General features: G+C 33.1%; 1 protein-coding gene, 1 long non-coding RNA gene and 1 pseudogene across 4 annotated transcripts; 1 reads left to right on the top strand and 2 right to left on the bottom strand.

Moving 5' to 3' along the window:
* Positions 1–961: 961 nt before the first annotated feature.
* Positions 962–13,613, bottom strand: LOC129918010 (protein clueless). 3 transcript variants are annotated; one of them, XM_055998297.1, is made up of 8 exons: positions 13,173–13,613; positions 5,355–6,459; positions 3,935–5,296; positions 3,045–3,879; positions 2,860–2,985; positions 2,566–2,781; positions 2,288–2,499; positions 962–1,344 (listed from the first exon to the last, which is right to left on the bottom strand). In XM_055998297.1, exons 1-8 carry the CDS (start codon positions 13,306–13,308, stop codon positions 1,089–1,091), a joined length of 4,248 nt encoding a protein of 1,415 aa, XP_055854272.1. In that variant the 5' UTR covers positions 13,309–13,613; the 3' UTR covers positions 962–1,088. The 3 variants fall into 3 exon arrangements, with proteins under 3 accessions (XP_055854272.1, XP_055854273.1, XP_055854274.1); XM_055998298.1 differs by lacking the exon at positions 13,173–13,613 and adding an exon at positions 7,825–7,956; XM_055998299.1 differs by lacking the exon at positions 13,173–13,613 and adding an exon at positions 7,795–7,817.
* A 210-nt stretch (positions 13,614–13,823) lies between these two features.
* LOC129918639 (uncharacterized) lies at positions 13,824–15,291 on the top strand. The gene is made up of 4 exons (XR_008772979.1): positions 13,824–14,105; positions 14,185–14,255; positions 14,307–14,854; positions 14,939–15,291. It is a non-coding gene; the product is annotated as an uncharacterized LOC129918639 (long non-coding RNA).
* Positions 15,292–15,586: 295 nt separating this feature from the next.
* Positions 15,587–17,116, bottom strand: LOC129919192 (cytoplasmic dynein 1 intermediate chain-like; annotated as a pseudogene).
* Between the last annotated feature and the right edge of the window lie 1,246 nt (positions 17,117–18,362).

Genomic DNA, 18,362 nt, shown 5'->3' on the forward strand with positions numbered 1-18,362 from the left:
ATGTATTATGACCTCACTGTAATTTTTATTTTTAATAATAAAACAAAAGAAAATAAAAACAATCAACAATATAATGCTACATACTAGTTTTAACAATAACAAGATCAATTTCTATATTTATTTAAAATTAATGATTATTGTTCTTGTTTTGTAGTTTATATTTTATTTAATTTTTGTTTTGTTAAATGTGATTATTTATGTATTTGTTTTGTTTAAATGTTTGTGATCCTAATGATTTTTGTTTTTTTTTTTTTGTTTAAAAAGAATCACCAACATTTCAATTTGTTAGTTTAATTTGCTTAGAAAAGGGCTTTTTTTAATGACATTGGCGAAATATTTAAACATTCGATACAAGCTTTTTATCGTTTTAAAGCCAAAAACCCACTCGATTCGAGTGTCACTTTGGCATTAAAAAACAAATAGCTTATATCAAACAATTTTTTAATTTCGCCTAATTTGATTTGTGGTGTAGCAAATAATTGTAACTATGCTATGCATCGATTTTCGATTAGTTTTTATTCATTTGTTTGTTAAATAAAAAAAAGAAACAAAAACAATTGCACTTTAGCGTATTGGATAAAAAGGAAACCGTTGCTATTCCTTTTTTATATATGTATATTTTTTCGTTATACGAACTTATTATATTTTGTTCATTTTATTTCGTAAAAGCACGCGAAAATAATGGCTTATTGTATAAACCTACTCTTTATTGTTTGTAAAAAAAATTCCGATGCGTTTTAAGATCATTTTTGGTTACGTTTACACTTCTCAGCTATACCTTATTGATTTAATTTGTCAAAGATTTTTTGTTTTTTATCTTCAAGCTTTTTTTATTTTTGTTTGTTCTTTTCTTTTTATGATACGTTTTACAATAACCTAATTGCTATTATTTTCATTCTAAATTACTGCTTGTGGTGTAATGATTTTTTTTTTTGTTAATTTTTAGGGTAGGTATATAATATTTGTTTTTTTTTTTTTAATTTTTAAGAATAGAGTTTATAAAAGATGCAAAAAGTAAGATTTCTTTTCACATCCGCACATTTTGTATTCTAACTCTTAGAATATTAAAATAACTAAACTTAATTAATTCAACTGTTAACAGTGACATTGCTTTGTTGTGGTGGCTTTGGTGTCTCTGGTTGTGACTCGACAATGTCGTTTTTGGTGGAAACTTTTTCTGCTTCTGCTACTGCGGCTAGATCACCATTAGTTAGTTTCTTTGGTGCTTCAGTCTCATCTTCGGTGATTGCAGTTAGTTTCTTTAATGTTTCTGTTGTCTCATTTGGTTCGCTGTCTCGTAAATGCTTTTCGATTTCCGTGCGCACTTTAGCGATGTCTTTTTGACTATTAATTAAAAAAAAAAAATAAAATTTTAATTGTGAAAAATGTACATACGTCAATATTGCAAACTAATAACATAACGCAGAGGAAAGAATGAGAGTATAAATAATTAGGAGTTGGTACATAACACTATGGACAAATTTGACTTGAGTAAAGTTTGTATCAAAGATATTAATCTCACTGTATACATCGCCATTTAAAAAAAAAAGTGCAAATAATATTTGAGTTGTTTTAAAGATTATGGAAACATACAAAATGTAGGCATAGATAACATTTTCTGTTACAAAAACGTTTGTTCGAAGGAATTTTTTGGCTTTCTCATTTTTGGTAGTGCTATAGATAAATGTTTAAATGTTATGAACCGGTTTCCTCCCACGCAAGAAATCTGCTGTTACAAAAAAAAAGATCAAATGTCCAAAGACTAAATGGATCTGAAGAAACACATTTTCTGACGTGGGCCAACTGAGCAGCATTTTAAGTCGAGGAATCAATCGATTCCTGAATAGTATCAAAAGACGCCCCAGTTTTAAAGATGGTGTTCGTGAATAAAGCCTCAAAATTGTGAAACAACGGCGGAACCATTGTTTCAAACTTAACCCTCTGTAGGCACACCTCTTTTTTGCGAATTTGGTGTTTACTTTTTCATGTCGCTAGAACTTTTTTCTGTCTCACTATTTCATAGAGAATCATATATGAAATTGATGTAGAATTTTCCGAGGAATTCGAATATTGTATTCACAATTTCAAAAAAGGTATTTTCACCCTTATAAAGACACTTTTTTGTGGCACCCGTGTGCCGACAGAGGGTTAATAATATTATCAGGCTCATGTTTGTTAAAATGCGGCTTGTCTTACAAAAATTAGATAATTATTCAAATTGATTTAATCTTTATACATATTTAAATAACTATGAATATGAAGAATAACAGTTAAGAATAGAACTTACCTGATTTGAACAAATAGAATTCCATTGATTGCATTTAGCATATCTAATACAGAACCCATTGTTGGTGGTTGAATGTGAATTGGTGGCAACCCAGTTGTTAGCTTGCCATTGGAGTAGATGTCGTTCATTTTCTTTTGTAGGAAGACGGCTTGCTGTGTCAACAGGCGTAGGCACTGTGATGATTCCTGAGTCTTTTCATGATTTTCACCCAACTAAAGAAAAAACAAATGACACCCATTTAATACAAAATACTAAATTGAAAGAGCATAGTTATTTACCTGTGTCTTGTAGATACAATATGTTTCTTTTTCATTAGTCAACGCTGATCGGAAATCACCCATGCAACTTTGCGTTCTTGCAACTAGATGATAACTCACAGCAACATGCATTGATTTTGCTCCGTAATATTTAAGGTTTAGAGATAGAGCATGTTCGATGAAGCGAAGGGAGAGTTCATATTCTCCAACTGCGTGCAAGATTAAACTTATGTTGCTCTGTAAATAATAAAAATGAATAACAAATAAAATTAATGCTCCTAAAGCTCACGCTTCATGAAGAAGATGATTACTTACATCAATTAGTGCGATTTCTGGATGATCTTCGCCACAAATCAAAAGAAGCAAATATCTTGCTCTGTAAAGCAACTTCAGTGATGTACTTATTTGTCCATTTGCAAAGCAATAAAGAGCCAAGTGTGTCTGAAAACAAAAATATGAATTTTAAATACATTTTCAAAAGAAAAGACAACAAAACATACGTATTCTAAAATAGTATAAGGATGATCAATGCCATTTACTCGTTCGCTCATGATCACCGATCTTTGTTGAATGGCCAATGCTTCTTGTGGATCTCCTAAGATGTAACTCAATCGAGCCAACATCCTTAGACATTGTCCATTTTCAGAGTGCATTGCTCCAAAGACATTGTTCAACAAATTTAACGCTTCACTTATCAGTTCATAACCCTCTTTAAAGTAACCTTGTTGAATTTTCGATTGACCAGTTGTATAGAAATTATATGCATCAGTTGCACGTGGGTTAATATGTTTCACAATAGGGAAGACATTAACAATATCCTCGTCGGTGAAAGTAGGTTTGTTGCGTGATTCAAAGTTATATTCTCTTAGCAATATTTGAATACCAACTTTCAAAGAGAATGCACGAAGAATGCTAATTTTTTGCAACTTGTAAGTTTCAATAACCGATTTCTGATCTTCACATTCCAAATCAAAATCCCAATAGGCTTTGATTTCACGCTTAATATGTTGCCACATTGATTTAGGTGTTATGAGCGCCCATTCGTTGTTATCATTGCCAAAGAGTGCATTCTTTCCATTTTTACGTTTGTTGCGACGCTTGTTGGTCTTTTGAAGCTCGTCCGATCCCAATGTTGGTGCCGTTACAGGTCCACTGGTAAGGAAACAGTTTAAGAAATGACTTATTGCAGATGCCAAGCTCATGACTTCAGTATTTTGCATATATGTGTAGTAAATGTGTTTAGCTGCACGAACAATCAACTCTTGGACGGCAATGTGATAGAGGTATTCAAGTCTTGGTACCTGCCCCAGTAGCTGTGCTACTTTTCCTAAATACCTGAAATTTATTAAATTAATTAATAATTACTTACAAAATAAATATTGTAGCTCACCTAATATTAATGCCTCGAGCATGTAATGTTTCAGTCAAATTGCACCCATCAATAGCTGCCGACAAATGATCCATATGCTCCTTGATAAATGCAGGAATTTGCTTTTGAACCAGAAATTCTGCTGCATCTCTAACCAATTGCTTTTGTTTCTTAAGCGAATTGGGCGAATTGGCGGAGTCCACATGCTTGATTCCTGGTGAGTAGACATCGGGATTAAAACGGAAGTCAAACTCGTATTCCTTAAGCGATCCAACAGCTGTACACGCCCGTTTCACAACCTCAGCTGCTTGTTTCTCATCGTGAGCATTGGTCTCGTTTACACTTTCTGTCAATTTTTTAGCTTCCTCTGTTGAGGCATTAGCGTTGATTTCTTCGGTGGTGACTTTTTCGATTGCTTGATCTTGTGCTTTATCTTCATCCTTGTTCTTATCTTCAATAGCAGGTTGGTTCTTGTTAGCATCTGTTTGAGTTGCTGCTGCTTCAGCTTTCTTTTTATTAGCATTTAACAGTTGCAAATGTTGAGCTGCATTTCGAATGAAGTTGACATAACGATCTTCGATGAATGATTCCAAAAGCTCCTGACGCAGACAAGATAGTTTATGTTTATGTTCGATAGGGAATCCCATGGCTTTTAATTCAGCACTGGGTTCTTCACCTTCGATTTTTAAAAAGTTCACATCTGGTGGGAAGGTACGCAGAAGATCCAAAATATAATGACGCCCATCATTGCCAATAATTCCTTTGCACTCTACTGAAGAACACAATTCAACTTCCTCGTCTTTTTCATTTAGGACAGAGTGAGGCAAAATCTTTAGATGCTTGGCGGCCTTACGAAGCAATTCCAAGTATTTTGGATGGCTTAGGACTGTTTTTCCAAAATCAATTGAACCATAAACAACTGATTGTTCCTGGTCACGTTCGAGAATTCCCGGAATTATTGATTGAGCTGTGATACGATATCCACGATAGTCAATCACAACTGTACCGAGCGTATAAAGTCCCTCGACATCAACTGCACTATACACACGAACTCCGTGCAAATCGTTTCGGGGCGCTACATAAGCAGCAACGTCTCCACCGAGCTCTTTGTAATGATCGCGCACATCGAAGCCCAGAGAGAAGAAAATATTATTCCAAATGAACATTTGCATTTTTGGATCTTCACCAGGATTTATGGCCAGAACATTGCCATCAATTACTGCCATAGCACCTCGTGTGGCGGCAATAACAAAATCTCCATGAACTTTGAAAATAGCACGCTCTCGCAACAAACGATCGGGCAGTGTTTTGCGCGGAAGTTCACGTGTTGTTTGTAATTCCTCGTTCCAGTCTCGTGTCTGTCCAGGAATATGTTCTTCATAACTGTAAAATAAATTGTCAATTTAAATTGTAGTTTAAGATGAAAATCAAATTGATATACCCTAGTTTAGATGAAAAAGCATCCTCGGCTCTTATGGCATCAATGGTGTGCTCTAATTGTGGTGAAGACCAAGTGTAAACTTGGTAGGGTGTAGCAACCCTTTCGAATGCATGTCGAAGGGTGCGTTTTTTCTGCATTTGAGAGAATGCCCTCTTAAACGAAGGCGAGATCTGAGATAATAAATCAATTAATGAGTGCGACAAATGACTCGGATTGTCCGGTCTAGGATTGAAGACTTCATCGGTTGACTGATTAATGTAGAAACCCTTTGGACAGGCTGAAATATGGAAACGTTTGTCCTCCATGGTGATAACATACAAATACATTAAGTCGCCATGCAATTTGCGCGGACCAGGCGGTGGATTCCATGCCGAAGTTGTTAGTACTTTCAAAGATTGAGGACCCTTAGATGTTTTTGCACCTGGCTGCAGTGGCAACAAAGGACGTTCTTTCGAGCCAGGCATTATATAGTCTGGTGGTGTACAATCGACACTATCGGGTCGGGATTTTTTCTTCTCCAACAAGTCACCTTGAGTGATTGTATGCAGGAAAGACAAGGAATTACAATCGACTCCATTATAGGCATCAGCCGGGTCCATGGATTTTAATAAGTCTCTAACATGGCGTACATGAATTCGAGCCTCACGCATTGTATAAGGTTCCTCCACCACCTTGACAGTTGAGCCATGTTTCAAACCTTCGATGTTCTTTAGTTCTGCAAAATTATCCAAGGTAACACCATCGAGTTGAAGAGAAAAACATGTCCGATGACATGTATCTTCACGATCCATTAATAACTGATGGATTTCTTGTACCAATTCCATACTTGATAGTTGTATAGAGAGTAATTCAGCACCAGGACTTTGAATATGTACTGTAATTCCATTGTCATGCAACATGTCCAAGTCAATACTTTCCTCTGAACGGTCATCACCGCCGCTATCATCTTCCTTTTCGGGTTTTTTATCTGTACTACTTGGTTCGTTGGCATTTATTTCGGTTGTTGTTTTATCGGTCTTGGACTCGGTTGCTGCAGCTGCAGAATGACCATTAGTTAGGGTATTATCATTATTTTTGTTTCCATTTCCAGCTTTCGAACCTTTACCTTTTTAAAATAAGAAAACAAAATTAGTATTTTAAGTTTATTTTATTTCCAATGCAAATCTCATCTATAATGGAATTTTTTTTATGAATGGAAGGGAATACTTAATGTGTGTCAAACGGTTATCAGTTAATCGTTGATTTTTTGTTTTCTATTTTTTGAAGCCATAATTCTCTAGTAATAGGGTTCAAGAAAGAATGTATTTTGTTTTGTTCTATGTTAAAGCAAGTAGGAGTATGTTGAATGGAAATCAGTTTGGCTTCCTCACTCCATAGATAAGAAATCAAAACTATACACTTTGTGTTTATGTATGAATGTACATACATAAGTATTTATATCAATACAAAAATACATGAGACAATGTTCAAATGCTAGAATTCTATGCATTAATAAATTTGATTTCATCTCTTTTATAGTCAAGTCAAGGACACCGCACTTGATTATAAGAAATTATTATTGATTTTTTAAGATATTCTGACGAGAAGAGTTTTTAAGTACCAATGTTGGTGTCCTTTGTATCGATACGTTAAGTATTTTAATGTCAAGAATGAGTGTGACCATTCGTCATGAGAAAAATCAATTATGCAGCGGAAGCATTCGTTGTCTACAATAAATGGAAAAATAAAATGGCTTTTCAAAAGATAAAATGAGCACATCACACAGTTCATTTCAATGCGCTTATACCGTAGTTGTTTCATTTCGGATCTTTTGATATAAAACTGTTTTCTAATTGTTAAATATAGATAAACATGCGTTTTTTTAAATATCAAGTTATTCGATTTTGCAGAAAATTATCATTACATTTGGCATTTGAATCCAGCAGACGTTGTTCAACGTTTTTCTGCAGTTGAGCTGGATTAAATGTAATAAAATCTAAACCCTCCAGGCTTTTGGTTGAAGCCGAGGTTTATTATTGACTGTGAGCGCCACTTTAAGTTAGTAATCAATTAAATTAAAATTCTTATTTTTTTAATTCTTTGAAGATATTCTTCTTCTGATTTTGGTAAAAAAAAATTGGAATCGGTTAAGCTGATTTGTTTTGTGGAAACCGATCACATAACGATACTATAAACGAATTGTTTATTAAGTTTTGTTGGAGTTTAATTAACTTATTTATTTATGGTCATACACATTGAAAATTTGCTTTTTCCGAAATAGAGTCGCAGAGCAATTGTCGATTTTATAATAATCTTATCGCCTAAAAGGCACTGCGACGGCATGCAAATCAAGGCTATTTAAATTCATGACTCACTCAGTTGAACAAAAATTGTGAAGAATTAAAAAAAAAAAATTGTTACTAAAAAGAACATTTTAGAAAAAAAAAAACAAACACTTTACATTTTGCTGTATAAAATGTCTGCTAGGTACCTGCATCAAAGTACGTTATAAGCACTAGATCTTTAAACAGATATAACTGTAATCCCATAGTAAGAAGATACAGCATTTTGAATGATCAACTATACAACACACAGAATATTCTCAACTGTTTCCTAGATAATAATTTTCCAAGACACTCGCTCACTATACTCAGATTAACTAAAAATTGTCTTATCTGTGTATAAACAGTAGCTAGTATAAAAATTGTAGCTAGTATAAATTAGCCACAGTAATCTCTTGATAACACGAAAGAGATAGAATATTGAAGCGATTAATTCATTTTGATTTCATGTGTTTCATTCCATAAATTAATTTTAAGTCAGTCATCTACCTCCATAAAATGTATAACAAAATGAATTCTGAAAAAGCTGGGAAATTTAATTTTTTTATTTTAAAAACAAACAATTAAACATTAAAAAAAATTAATACAATCATTTAAATAAGTATTTTGGTAAAATGAACATTTCTCCATGTGAGATGAGAATAATCTTTGACGGTTAAAGAAAAAAGTGCGAAGTTGACAGTTATTTAATAAATATGTTTTGGTATGATAAATCTCATGATGATAAAAGTCAGTCATATGAGTGGTATTATGCTTCATGTTGCTTTTTTGTGTAAGAAGTGCTATTTTTATGAGTGGCAAAAGTATTTTGACAAACGTTCTATTAACCGCATTCGAAAAAAAAATTTTCTCGGTGATCCATGGAACGCAGAAGAACTTTTATCGCTCTGTAAACATTTATTTAAGAGGGTACTATATTGCAAGTTAAGGAATTTGTAAAACAATCGGGCTCGAGATATGTATGTAATTATTGGGTAACGATTTTGTCTGCCTCTCTGCATATACCTCAAGTTAATGCCTATACCACTACAGCGTATTTCTTCAAACCAGAGATCAGAAATAAATCTCAACCTTTTGAAAGGTTCCTTAATAACTCTTATTTGTCGCCATTTTCAATAAAGGTCATAAAATAACCTTTATTTTTTTGTTTCAGTCAACCAGTGAGATTTATCGCTGAGAGAAAAAAATAAATCTCATCTGCAAATGTATCAATTCCTAGAGACATGGGAGTGGTACCATATGAAAGCTTATATTCTCAGCTATCCGATAGTGGTATAATCCGGTTTCTCGTTTTTTTTTTCAAAATTCCGAGAAAATCGCGTTTGAAAGTTGGGGTAAAATTTTTTTTCGAAAAATCCCCGAATCTTTGAACGCTCCTGGAAGCTAAGCCGCTTGAGAGCAATTTTTGGGAGTGTAGCCAAATGATAGCTTGTGTCATGGGCCTACGCTTTGCACATTGCAGATTTTTAAAAAATCATCTTCCATGTTAAACCGCCACATCGTGCCTATTTTTTCAGAATCGGGCTTAACTTTTTTTTGACATTAAAGTTCTCCCGGTTTGTACCCAAGTTGTACCCAAATGTAGGTTAGAGTCCCCGCTACCTTTTGGCATCAAAATTTTTTTCATTTTTTTCAAAATTCCGAGATATAGCCGTTTGAAGTTGGGCGGGCGAAAACGAAAAGAGATATAATCTTTGGTCTAAAACTTTGAGAGCCTATTTAGTTCATACATTATTTAATACATAAACTTAGAAAAAGCATCCTTTTCATATTTAATTCCTTCCTTTTTGCAATATAAAGACATTCTTGACATATTCGACATTTTCCTTTGAATTGACCATTTTTGATTTATTTTCAGCGAAAACGGTTAAAGGTTGACCTTTTCCTTTTATTTTTTTGTAAAAATCTCAACCATTGAGAGATATTTAAAAAAATAAAAAATAAATCTCAACCGATAACCTTTATTTTTGATTTTTAAACATAAATCTCAAACCTTAAAGCTTAACAAAGCTGCGGATAGAATTTTTACGATGCATAAGTTTACGTTTTCCTTCCTCTTGATACATGCATATACAGTTTTGTTCAATGTTTATATATGTAAAATCCTACTGCGGATAGCTTTGCCAAAAAAAAACACAATTAATCATTTCCATTCAAAAGATATTTCCGGTCAAAAGACCAAAAGAATAAGTTTCTCCACTATTTTCAATCATAAAACTTTCGTAAAACGTAGCCTATCAACTACTTCTTTTCAAGTATTCATTAAACTTCTTTTATCCTTTAAAAAATCAGCACTTTACTACTGCGAAAATACAAGTTCAATTTTGAAAGGGTACAAAAATGTAATTACATTTAAAAATTATCTACAAAAGTCGGATTTTTTAAGAAAAATATTTTTGTTTCCGATATTTATGGAATATTCTTATCATGTTTTACAATTTTCACAGAGAAATTTGAACATGTTCTATGTAAAATCTTTGAGAACTTAGTTGATCAAAAAAGTGAAATATTTTCTATAAAACTGATGCAGGTGTTTAAATTTTTGAATGCAATTGTTAATAGCGTAATTAAAGGTTAAAAAGAAAAAATTGAGAAAATTTAGGATTTGTTTTCACGGCACATGAATGACCGTCACAGAACATTGAACATTTTTTCCATTTGGTTTCGAAAAGGTGCATATTATAGAAAATTCACTAGGGACTTGTTTAAGAAGACAATATTTGCTATATTTGATGCGCCTGCAGTGGCGCAGCCCATTAATTCTTGAAAAACATCAATCCAAGTTTGTGAGGCCAAATTATATGGGACCTAGGTTAAAGGCGTACAACCATGAGACTGAAGTCCAATGAAAGCTGAATGCCTTAAAAGTGTTTTTTGAAAATGGTGTGTGTGACTATAGAATTTTTTTTTATTCATGCATTTATCACTTAAAGCTAGATAAAATTCGTTAATACAATAGGTATTTCAACTGAGGTATAATTAAATTTAAGATACAAATAATACAGAAATAAAGATATTGCAATTCCTTGCAAATGTAACAAATGATTCTTATCAAGCATTTATGTGCTGTCAAAAGTGGTCTAAAAATTCAATTCAAAATTCCTTCAAATTCAAGTTTCAATCATTTAACATCCAATAGTTTAACGTAGAATGAATAATAAAATAACAAATTAATTTATACAGAGAAAACAGATTTGTCAAAGTAAAGATTTAGAAAATATTGTAAAGTTGAAATTATAACAAAGTAAATATAAGTATATGAAACGTAAGTATTGATTACGGATGTTGATAATAGAATCAATATCCAACAATCAAATCAAAACGGCTTTGAAAAGGCAACCCAATTAATCAGTTGTAAGCAACACGCTCAATTGAATGAATATAAAAAAAAATCCGTTCAGTTGCAAGTTATATTATTTCATTATTAGACTGATACATAATTTCCAACATACCAACAATGTTTTAAATGAATGGCTTATAAATGATTTGTTTGAATGTGCTATAAGCACCTGTAAAAAAATGATTAAATTACCGCAATTGAACGGTATATATCTATCTAATGTCGAAATCCTAAAAAGAATAAAATCGAATAAAAATCGATCTTGAACGGTATATATCTATTTAATGTCGAAATTCTAAAAAGAAAAAAATCGAATAAAAATCGATCTCGATGCGATTTACGTGTCGTAACCAATGTGTCAAGCATGATTTATTGAACAAAGAAAAAAATCGCTTTCCAACCATTTTTCTTTTAAAGTAATTCGACATAAACAAAGTATTCTAGCCATTTGACTTGAACTTTAATTAAATTTTATATTTGAAGAGAAAATCTACCAATAGTTGTTTTGATTGAATGGATTGAATTTTTTGAAAAGAATGTAAAATATAACTTATACAAAAAATGCCTTCCAAATTATAGTTCACGGTTACGATGTGATAGTACAAGCCGCCATACAGGTGTTATAGAGCTTTATTTCAAAAAAGGAAAAAGTTTTGATAGAACGAAACCAACTAAGGACATCAATCTCTGATCATGGTGCAGCTTATTTATATTATAGAAGGTTATATACAATTAATAGTAGAACAGAGGAAAAAATATTATACAAGTAATTTTTAAAGGACAAACACTACATAAAGTATTTTATTCTCGTCATGTTATGAATCGTATAGCCAGCTAACTGCTGTACACGCTAGACATGAATATAGTGAAGTAGCCAATGATAGCAAAATTTAAAACTAAATACTAAAGCTATGAATAATTTAAAAAAAAAATGTTTTACAATCAACTCTTAAAAGGTAAATATTAATTGGTAACTGAATACCTATTTTATAAAATGCATATTTTACTATTTGCTCTGTGTCTGTTACTATTTGAATTTCACTACATAATTTTCAAAATATTTTTGCAGGCTAATCATAAATCGTTCATCAAAACATGCACTTTGTTCATACATAAACAGGTATGTGTTAATGTTTCAGCTAAAAACATTTACATAAATTTTTTGTAAGTTTCATCAGCTGGCAACATTGTTACTTTGTTACCCAATAAGAACGATCAAATCCATAAAATTACATTTTTTTAAACATGAAGTTGTTCGAGTAAGAAGAGATAATCAACAAAAAAAAAAAAAACGAAGCTAGAATTTTTGTTCATTTTCTTTTCAACTAAAATAGAAAAAAAAAACACATTTTTTTACTCTATCTTTAGATTTTCCAAGTGTGAACTAGAGGCAGTTAGCTATTCGACACTTTGAACTCAGCAAAACTGATAACAAAAAGGTAGGACTTATACTCTTCACACAAACGCACATTCAGAGTACCTCTAGATACGATAAGAGTGATATGAACTCGATCAGAAAAAGATCTTTCCACTCTCTCTCTCGTCTGTTTTTTAATCAAAAAAAAAAAAAAAACTACTATCTAATAATGCAGACAGAAGAGACAAAATACAAAATTAAATCAAGTCACGTGTGTATGCGCTCCAAGTGGAAAAAAAACATTCATCTCCAAGTCGAATCAAGACAGAATATTACCAATAACCCTTTCAGGACATCGAATGCATTATAACCATGCTTCTAACAAAGTAATAAGCTATGGCACGTGTTTATGTTCTTATAGGTTAAAAAACGTCATTCCACAAGAGCTATGTCTAATTTGGGACAAAACTACCAACTGCAATTCATATCTGAGAAGTGAGAAGAAAAAAACTCAAAAAAAAAAAAAGACCGGCAGCTCGAATAGAACAAACTTTTCTTTCATAAAAACACACGAGAAAATCAAATTACGTAACGAGTGTTATATGACTGCTCTGTGGCTCTCCCTGTGGGGCTAGATGTGGAAATTTTCTTCATTATAAAAAGAATGTTGATGATCAAAGGGAGCCTGCACTTTAAGGATGATGCATTCTTATTGGAAAATATTTAAAAACGAAGGAGTGGAATTTGATTTCTTTTTTTAAGTGTCTAGAGGAGGTCACCTAGTAGAAGTTTTTTTTTACCTTTTTTCTTGCCACCATTATCGGTGTTCTCATTGGTTGCTCCCACAGAGTTATTGGAAGACTTTGCACCGGTAACTTCATTCTTATCTCCTGTCTTTGGTTTTGGAGGATTATTTTCATCGGTTTCTAATGCCATTATTGTTTTTTACAAATGATTTTTATATTCGATGTAATTGGTTTTTAATTAATATGAATTTTTTATTGTAGAGCACAACACACTCACTGAATATCATACAAAACTACTTGAATAGATATTAGAACCGAGTATTGAAAGATTTTCTTCGGGATCGATTTGATTTAAATAGAAAAAACTATGTTTTTTTTTTAGAGAATAAAAAAAATAACTATTTGAACAAGTTGAATTTTTTCTATTTGAAGAATTAGAACCAGTGTGCGGACTCCTTCACTCGCCCGTGTTGAGCGATTCACAAGAAAGAAACAACTGAGAAAGGAATGGAATATTTCTACTGAACTGAGAACACGATGGAAATGGAATATTTTAACGAAAAATAGCAACTGTCAGCGAAGTGCAGCAATAAAATTTTTGTATGGATAAGAAATTAAGGCAGTATAATATTTTAAGGAGCTCCAACACTGGAAAGGTTTCTAGCCAGAAAAACCAAATGCTAATAGGTGTGTTTTTTTGTTTATCTATATAGATTTTGTGCAAAAAAACGACATCGAGATTTTTGAAATGAAAACAATTTACGTGTTAATTACAACAAAAACTTTATCTGTATAGATTTTTGAAAAATCCAGATAATTATCCAGATTTTACTTTCTCTCGATAGAAAACAGTACTGCCAAGGTACATTACACTTATTAAATGTCAGATTCCAATAAACGACAGCTGCAGTTGACAGATATATGACAAAAAAAAATTTAATATTTAAAATTGAATTCAATTAGGAATAACAAACAACACAAATCAATGTAAGTATAAGCATATTTTTTGGAAAAATATGAAAATTGTACGATAAACTTTGGTTTTTTTTTAATTTAATAATTTTAGGATTCACGTGTTTGCAAGAGTGCGATATCTTCCCCAAAATTAAAGAGAAAAACCTGAAAAGGAGATGGAAAGTAAATGAATTTATTCTTACAATGAGCTAGCGTATTTATCTTTTTTTCTAGGAATTATTTCACAAAAGAAGAATTCTGTGTACTGTGCGCTTGGGTCTTAATCGTGTCGGTACCTTCAACCCTCACAGCCAAAATGTAATGTAAAATGCTCTTGGAATGCCCGATCGTTTGCGAAAACGTCTATTCTTAGACGATCAACATGAATAAATGATAACAAAGCTCTTGTTAATAAATTGCCTCATTAGAATGCCCACCACAAAAACAGTCTCTTACATTTTTAAAATGATACACGTCATGTATGTGCGCTGCGAAGAAAAGCAAATACAAACATACCTCCCGAAAAATATTCCCCCAGGAAACACTTTTCATCCCAAACAGCAGACAGCAACAAGCAAGACAAACCTAACATTGCATTATGCAGCTCATTCAACACCCAAAAATCCTTCAGCTCCCGTTGATGAAAAACCATTTTATAAGAGATCGCTTCACTGCGTACAAACTTGGACGACATGTGCATGATAAGTGAAGTGTGGAAACAAATGGCATGTTGAAAGTGGTAATTGTTTCAGAGCATCATTTAGCTCCCCAATTGGTTGCAGGTAATATTTTTATTGATTCTCCTTTTTTGGTTCGATATATTCCTTATGTACTCTGCCTGCATTGATGTCGTTTTGTTTCTGTAGGACATGTCTTCTACAAATGGGTCTAAAGCCCCCATCGAGATCCCGAGAAAATCTGCATGAATCTTCTTCGCAATTGCTTTCCCCTCCTAAACAGTTATGCAGAGGGAGGAATTAAGGCAAAACACATGGATTCCCAACCCAACTTAACCAACCCTACAACTGGACATCCGGGTCTGAACAACTCGAGTACAGCAGACTTTTTAAACTAAGTTTATCCATGTATTTGTTTATATTTTATAACTTTGTCATTATTATTTAACGTTAGACCCCCTTTGTGCCATCAAAATTTTAAATGTATCTTAGAAATAAGTTATTTTATTATTAAATTGCAAATTGCAAAATTAAAACGTAATCCGTTTTGCTTTTTCTCATTAAGATTTATCTGACAATCCGATATGAAAATTAAATGAACAAATTTGTGCGCGCCTCACTGCATAATCTCGGAACTGCACTTTTACATCAGACTTACAAAATGTTTCCATACAAAATTCAACACATAACTTTGTATTAGTTTTTAGAAATAAATAACATACTCAAAGAAAGAATTACTCAGCTTTTGACAAAATTTACCTATATATTTATTTAACATTTAACATTTTTGTTTCATGTTTTTTTTTTTTTTCATAAGTAGGTACCTACTCAGTAAATACTCTTTTACTAATTTTCATTATCATACATACATACACAAAACAAAAAAAAAAACAATCACCGATGCCGAGGGCACTTCGGTATTCCATAAATCAAGGCGACCACTGCCGTCGACAGAAGCGAACAAGGCGGGATGAATTGGAGACCATAACATAATTTTAATTTTCTTCAAATGAATATAATGGTTTAGTGTCCTACAAATAAATACAAAAAATGTAATACATATTGGTCGTTATAGTAGATATTAAATTTCACCTTAAGACTCCATAACTTAATTGTCCAATCAATGGACGATGTAAGAAACAAATCACCAAAATCTGTTGTAGATTGATTTGGATGAGTTGATATTCCCGTCACTGGACCCAAATGTTTCTCATAGACTTCAGACACACCCGAACGTATTCCATGTCGATAAGCTTGAGTAGAAAAAACAATTTATTTATAAGCAAATGGAAAATCACAACAAACTTTTACCATAATAAACATTGCCATCTTCACTACCCATAACCAGATTGTTAATCTCATTCGATGGAAAGGACATGCAACTGATAGCAATTGGGTTCGATTGCCGTGGCTGCAATTCCAGTGTATCTTGCGGCATCGACAACATATCCAAACTCCATGAGCAAAGCTTGCCATCGGATGAGATCGATAACACATTGTCTGCATTCTGTGTGCCAACCATTTGCAAACAATACACTGGATGCGTATGTGCAGTATTGCACTTAGAGGTGTCCTCTGGTCCTCTGGATGGGTGTGCGCTTTTCCACTCGATTATTCCATAATACAATATGACCGGAATACGTTCCACCGAGTATAAGGTTTTGATTGAATTTAGCAAAGCATGTTGACATAACGGCACTTTGACAATGGAATACATCTTCGGGTGTTTGTTTTTTATATTTTGTATTCCAGACCATTACAACACCATCTGGTTCATTGTGACTCTCCTTAAAAAAGTTAGTGGGTTTTAGATAGAATCGTAGAAAAAAATACAAATGCAAACCTCATTATTGTGATATGAAACAACAACCAGTTCAGGAAAATGTGTTGACCAATCCATTGAAGTGATGCATCGATTCTTAGACCATCGGTCTTCGTGGAAATCTCGATTCAATGACAACCTAGCATGTGTCCTCTCATCGTTTGACTCCTATCACCACCTCCAATGTATTCGGTGTAGATGTCGACATTCTCAGATAGAGCCCTTTCGATGACACGTCCAGCGCGTAAAACAAACCTTTGAAAGTCCGCCGACAAGATGATCATCTGTTTTTGTTCTTCCGATAGTTCCTTAACTGAAAGCACAAATGTTAAATTAATGTAAAGAGAGGAGAGAAAAAATTCACTTACTTTATTTTTCTCTTCAGGTTCTTTTTTGTGTTCAAGTGGTGTTATGACTGATGCAACTTCCTTCATAGTGGGCAAACCATGTGGTAGAATTCCTGGTGGTAGTTTGGAATGGAAACCATTGTCGATGTGTGGCAGCGATCTCTGTTCGTCATCTCCTTGGGCATCATAAGTAAGCATAGGTAAAACAGGAACAATTCTATGATTTTTTGTGTTTGTTTTTTTTTTTTCTCTCATTTTGTTTAGAGCTTTGTTTTATTAAATTTTAATTTTTTAAATAAAAAAGCAAAAGCAAACTTTTTGACAGACAGTTGTCAAAGTTAATGTTCAGTGCTGCCAAACTTTAACACGGATTCCAAAAATCTCGATGTCGTTTTTTTGCACAAAATCTATATAGATAAACAAAAAAACACACCTAATATTTGAAGTTAAGGCTTAGCTACATTCACCACTTTTTGAAAAAGTACAAAAGTGAAAATATTTTTTTTCTGGCTAGAGCAATTGTTTTGTGAAAAAGAGTATAAAATTTGTTTGTTTGACCAAAAAATAAGCTTTCTGCATCATTTGTTTTAATTTTTCAGGCCGAAAAACTATACAAAAATGCGTTTGAAAATTTTCACTTTTGTACTTTTTCACTTTTTGAGCCAATGTAGTTAAGGCTTTATACTTCTTTTTTTGGCATTGAAGCCTACCCAGTGCTACACAGTGTAGCCCGGCACCAGCAAACGTAGAAGAAATTATGAACCTATGTGCCTGGCTACACGTTGATTTCTCAATCGCCTAACCAGTCAAGTTGTAGGTAATTGGGATAAAGGCTTGGCCACACCGAAGGGTATGCGGTAGCGGTACGGGTAGCGGTAACGATATTTATATGAAAAAACTGACATATCAACGTTCAGATGTGGAATTTTTTTCATACAAATATCGTTACCGCTACCCGTACCACTACCGCATACCCTCCGGTGTGGCCAAGCCTTAAGGCTTGGCCACACCGGAGGGTATGCGGTAGCGGTACGGGTAGAGGTAACGGTACTTGTATGAAAAAAATTCCAAACTGACATATCAACGTTCAGATGTGGAATTTTTTTCATACAAATATCGTTACCGCTACCCGTACCTCTACCGCATACCCTCCGGTGTGGCCAAGCCTTTAAAGCTGCATCCACATTATGTTAATCAATAGCTGCGTTCCTTTGGAAATATTTATCTACTGCTTAGTACTTAAAACTACTTTGAACTACTTTTGCTATACTGAAAAAGTAGTTCAAAACAGTGCCTACATTCTGTAACTCTCGCATCGAGAAATTTCTCGCATGAAACACGCAAATCGGAACAAAAATTATGTGAATCGACACAAAAATCATTTTCTCACATTTGTTTGTTTCTATAAACAAATTTTTCTCGCCTTGAAACATTTCTGAATCAA

The sequence above is a fragment of the Episyrphus balteatus genome, chromosome 4, assembly GCF_945859705.1.
Source record: "Episyrphus balteatus chromosome 4, idEpiBalt1.1, whole genome shotgun sequence".
Lineage (NCBI taxonomy): Eukaryota > Metazoa > Arthropoda > Insecta > Diptera > Syrphidae > Episyrphus > Episyrphus balteatus.

Coding starts and splice junctions, on each gene's coding strand:
- LOC129918010 (XM_055998297.1), bottom strand. CDS start 13,308: ATGGCATTAGAAACCGATGAAAATAATCCTCCAAAACCAAAGACAGGA. Junction 3,880..3,934: donor GCTCGAGGCATTAATATTAG/GTGAGCTACAAT, acceptor AATAAATTTCAG/GTATTTAGGAAAAGTAGCAC. Junction 1,345..2,287: donor ATTCTATTTGTTCAAATCAG/GTAAGTTCTATT, acceptor TTTAATTAATAG/TCAAAAAGACATCGCTAAAG.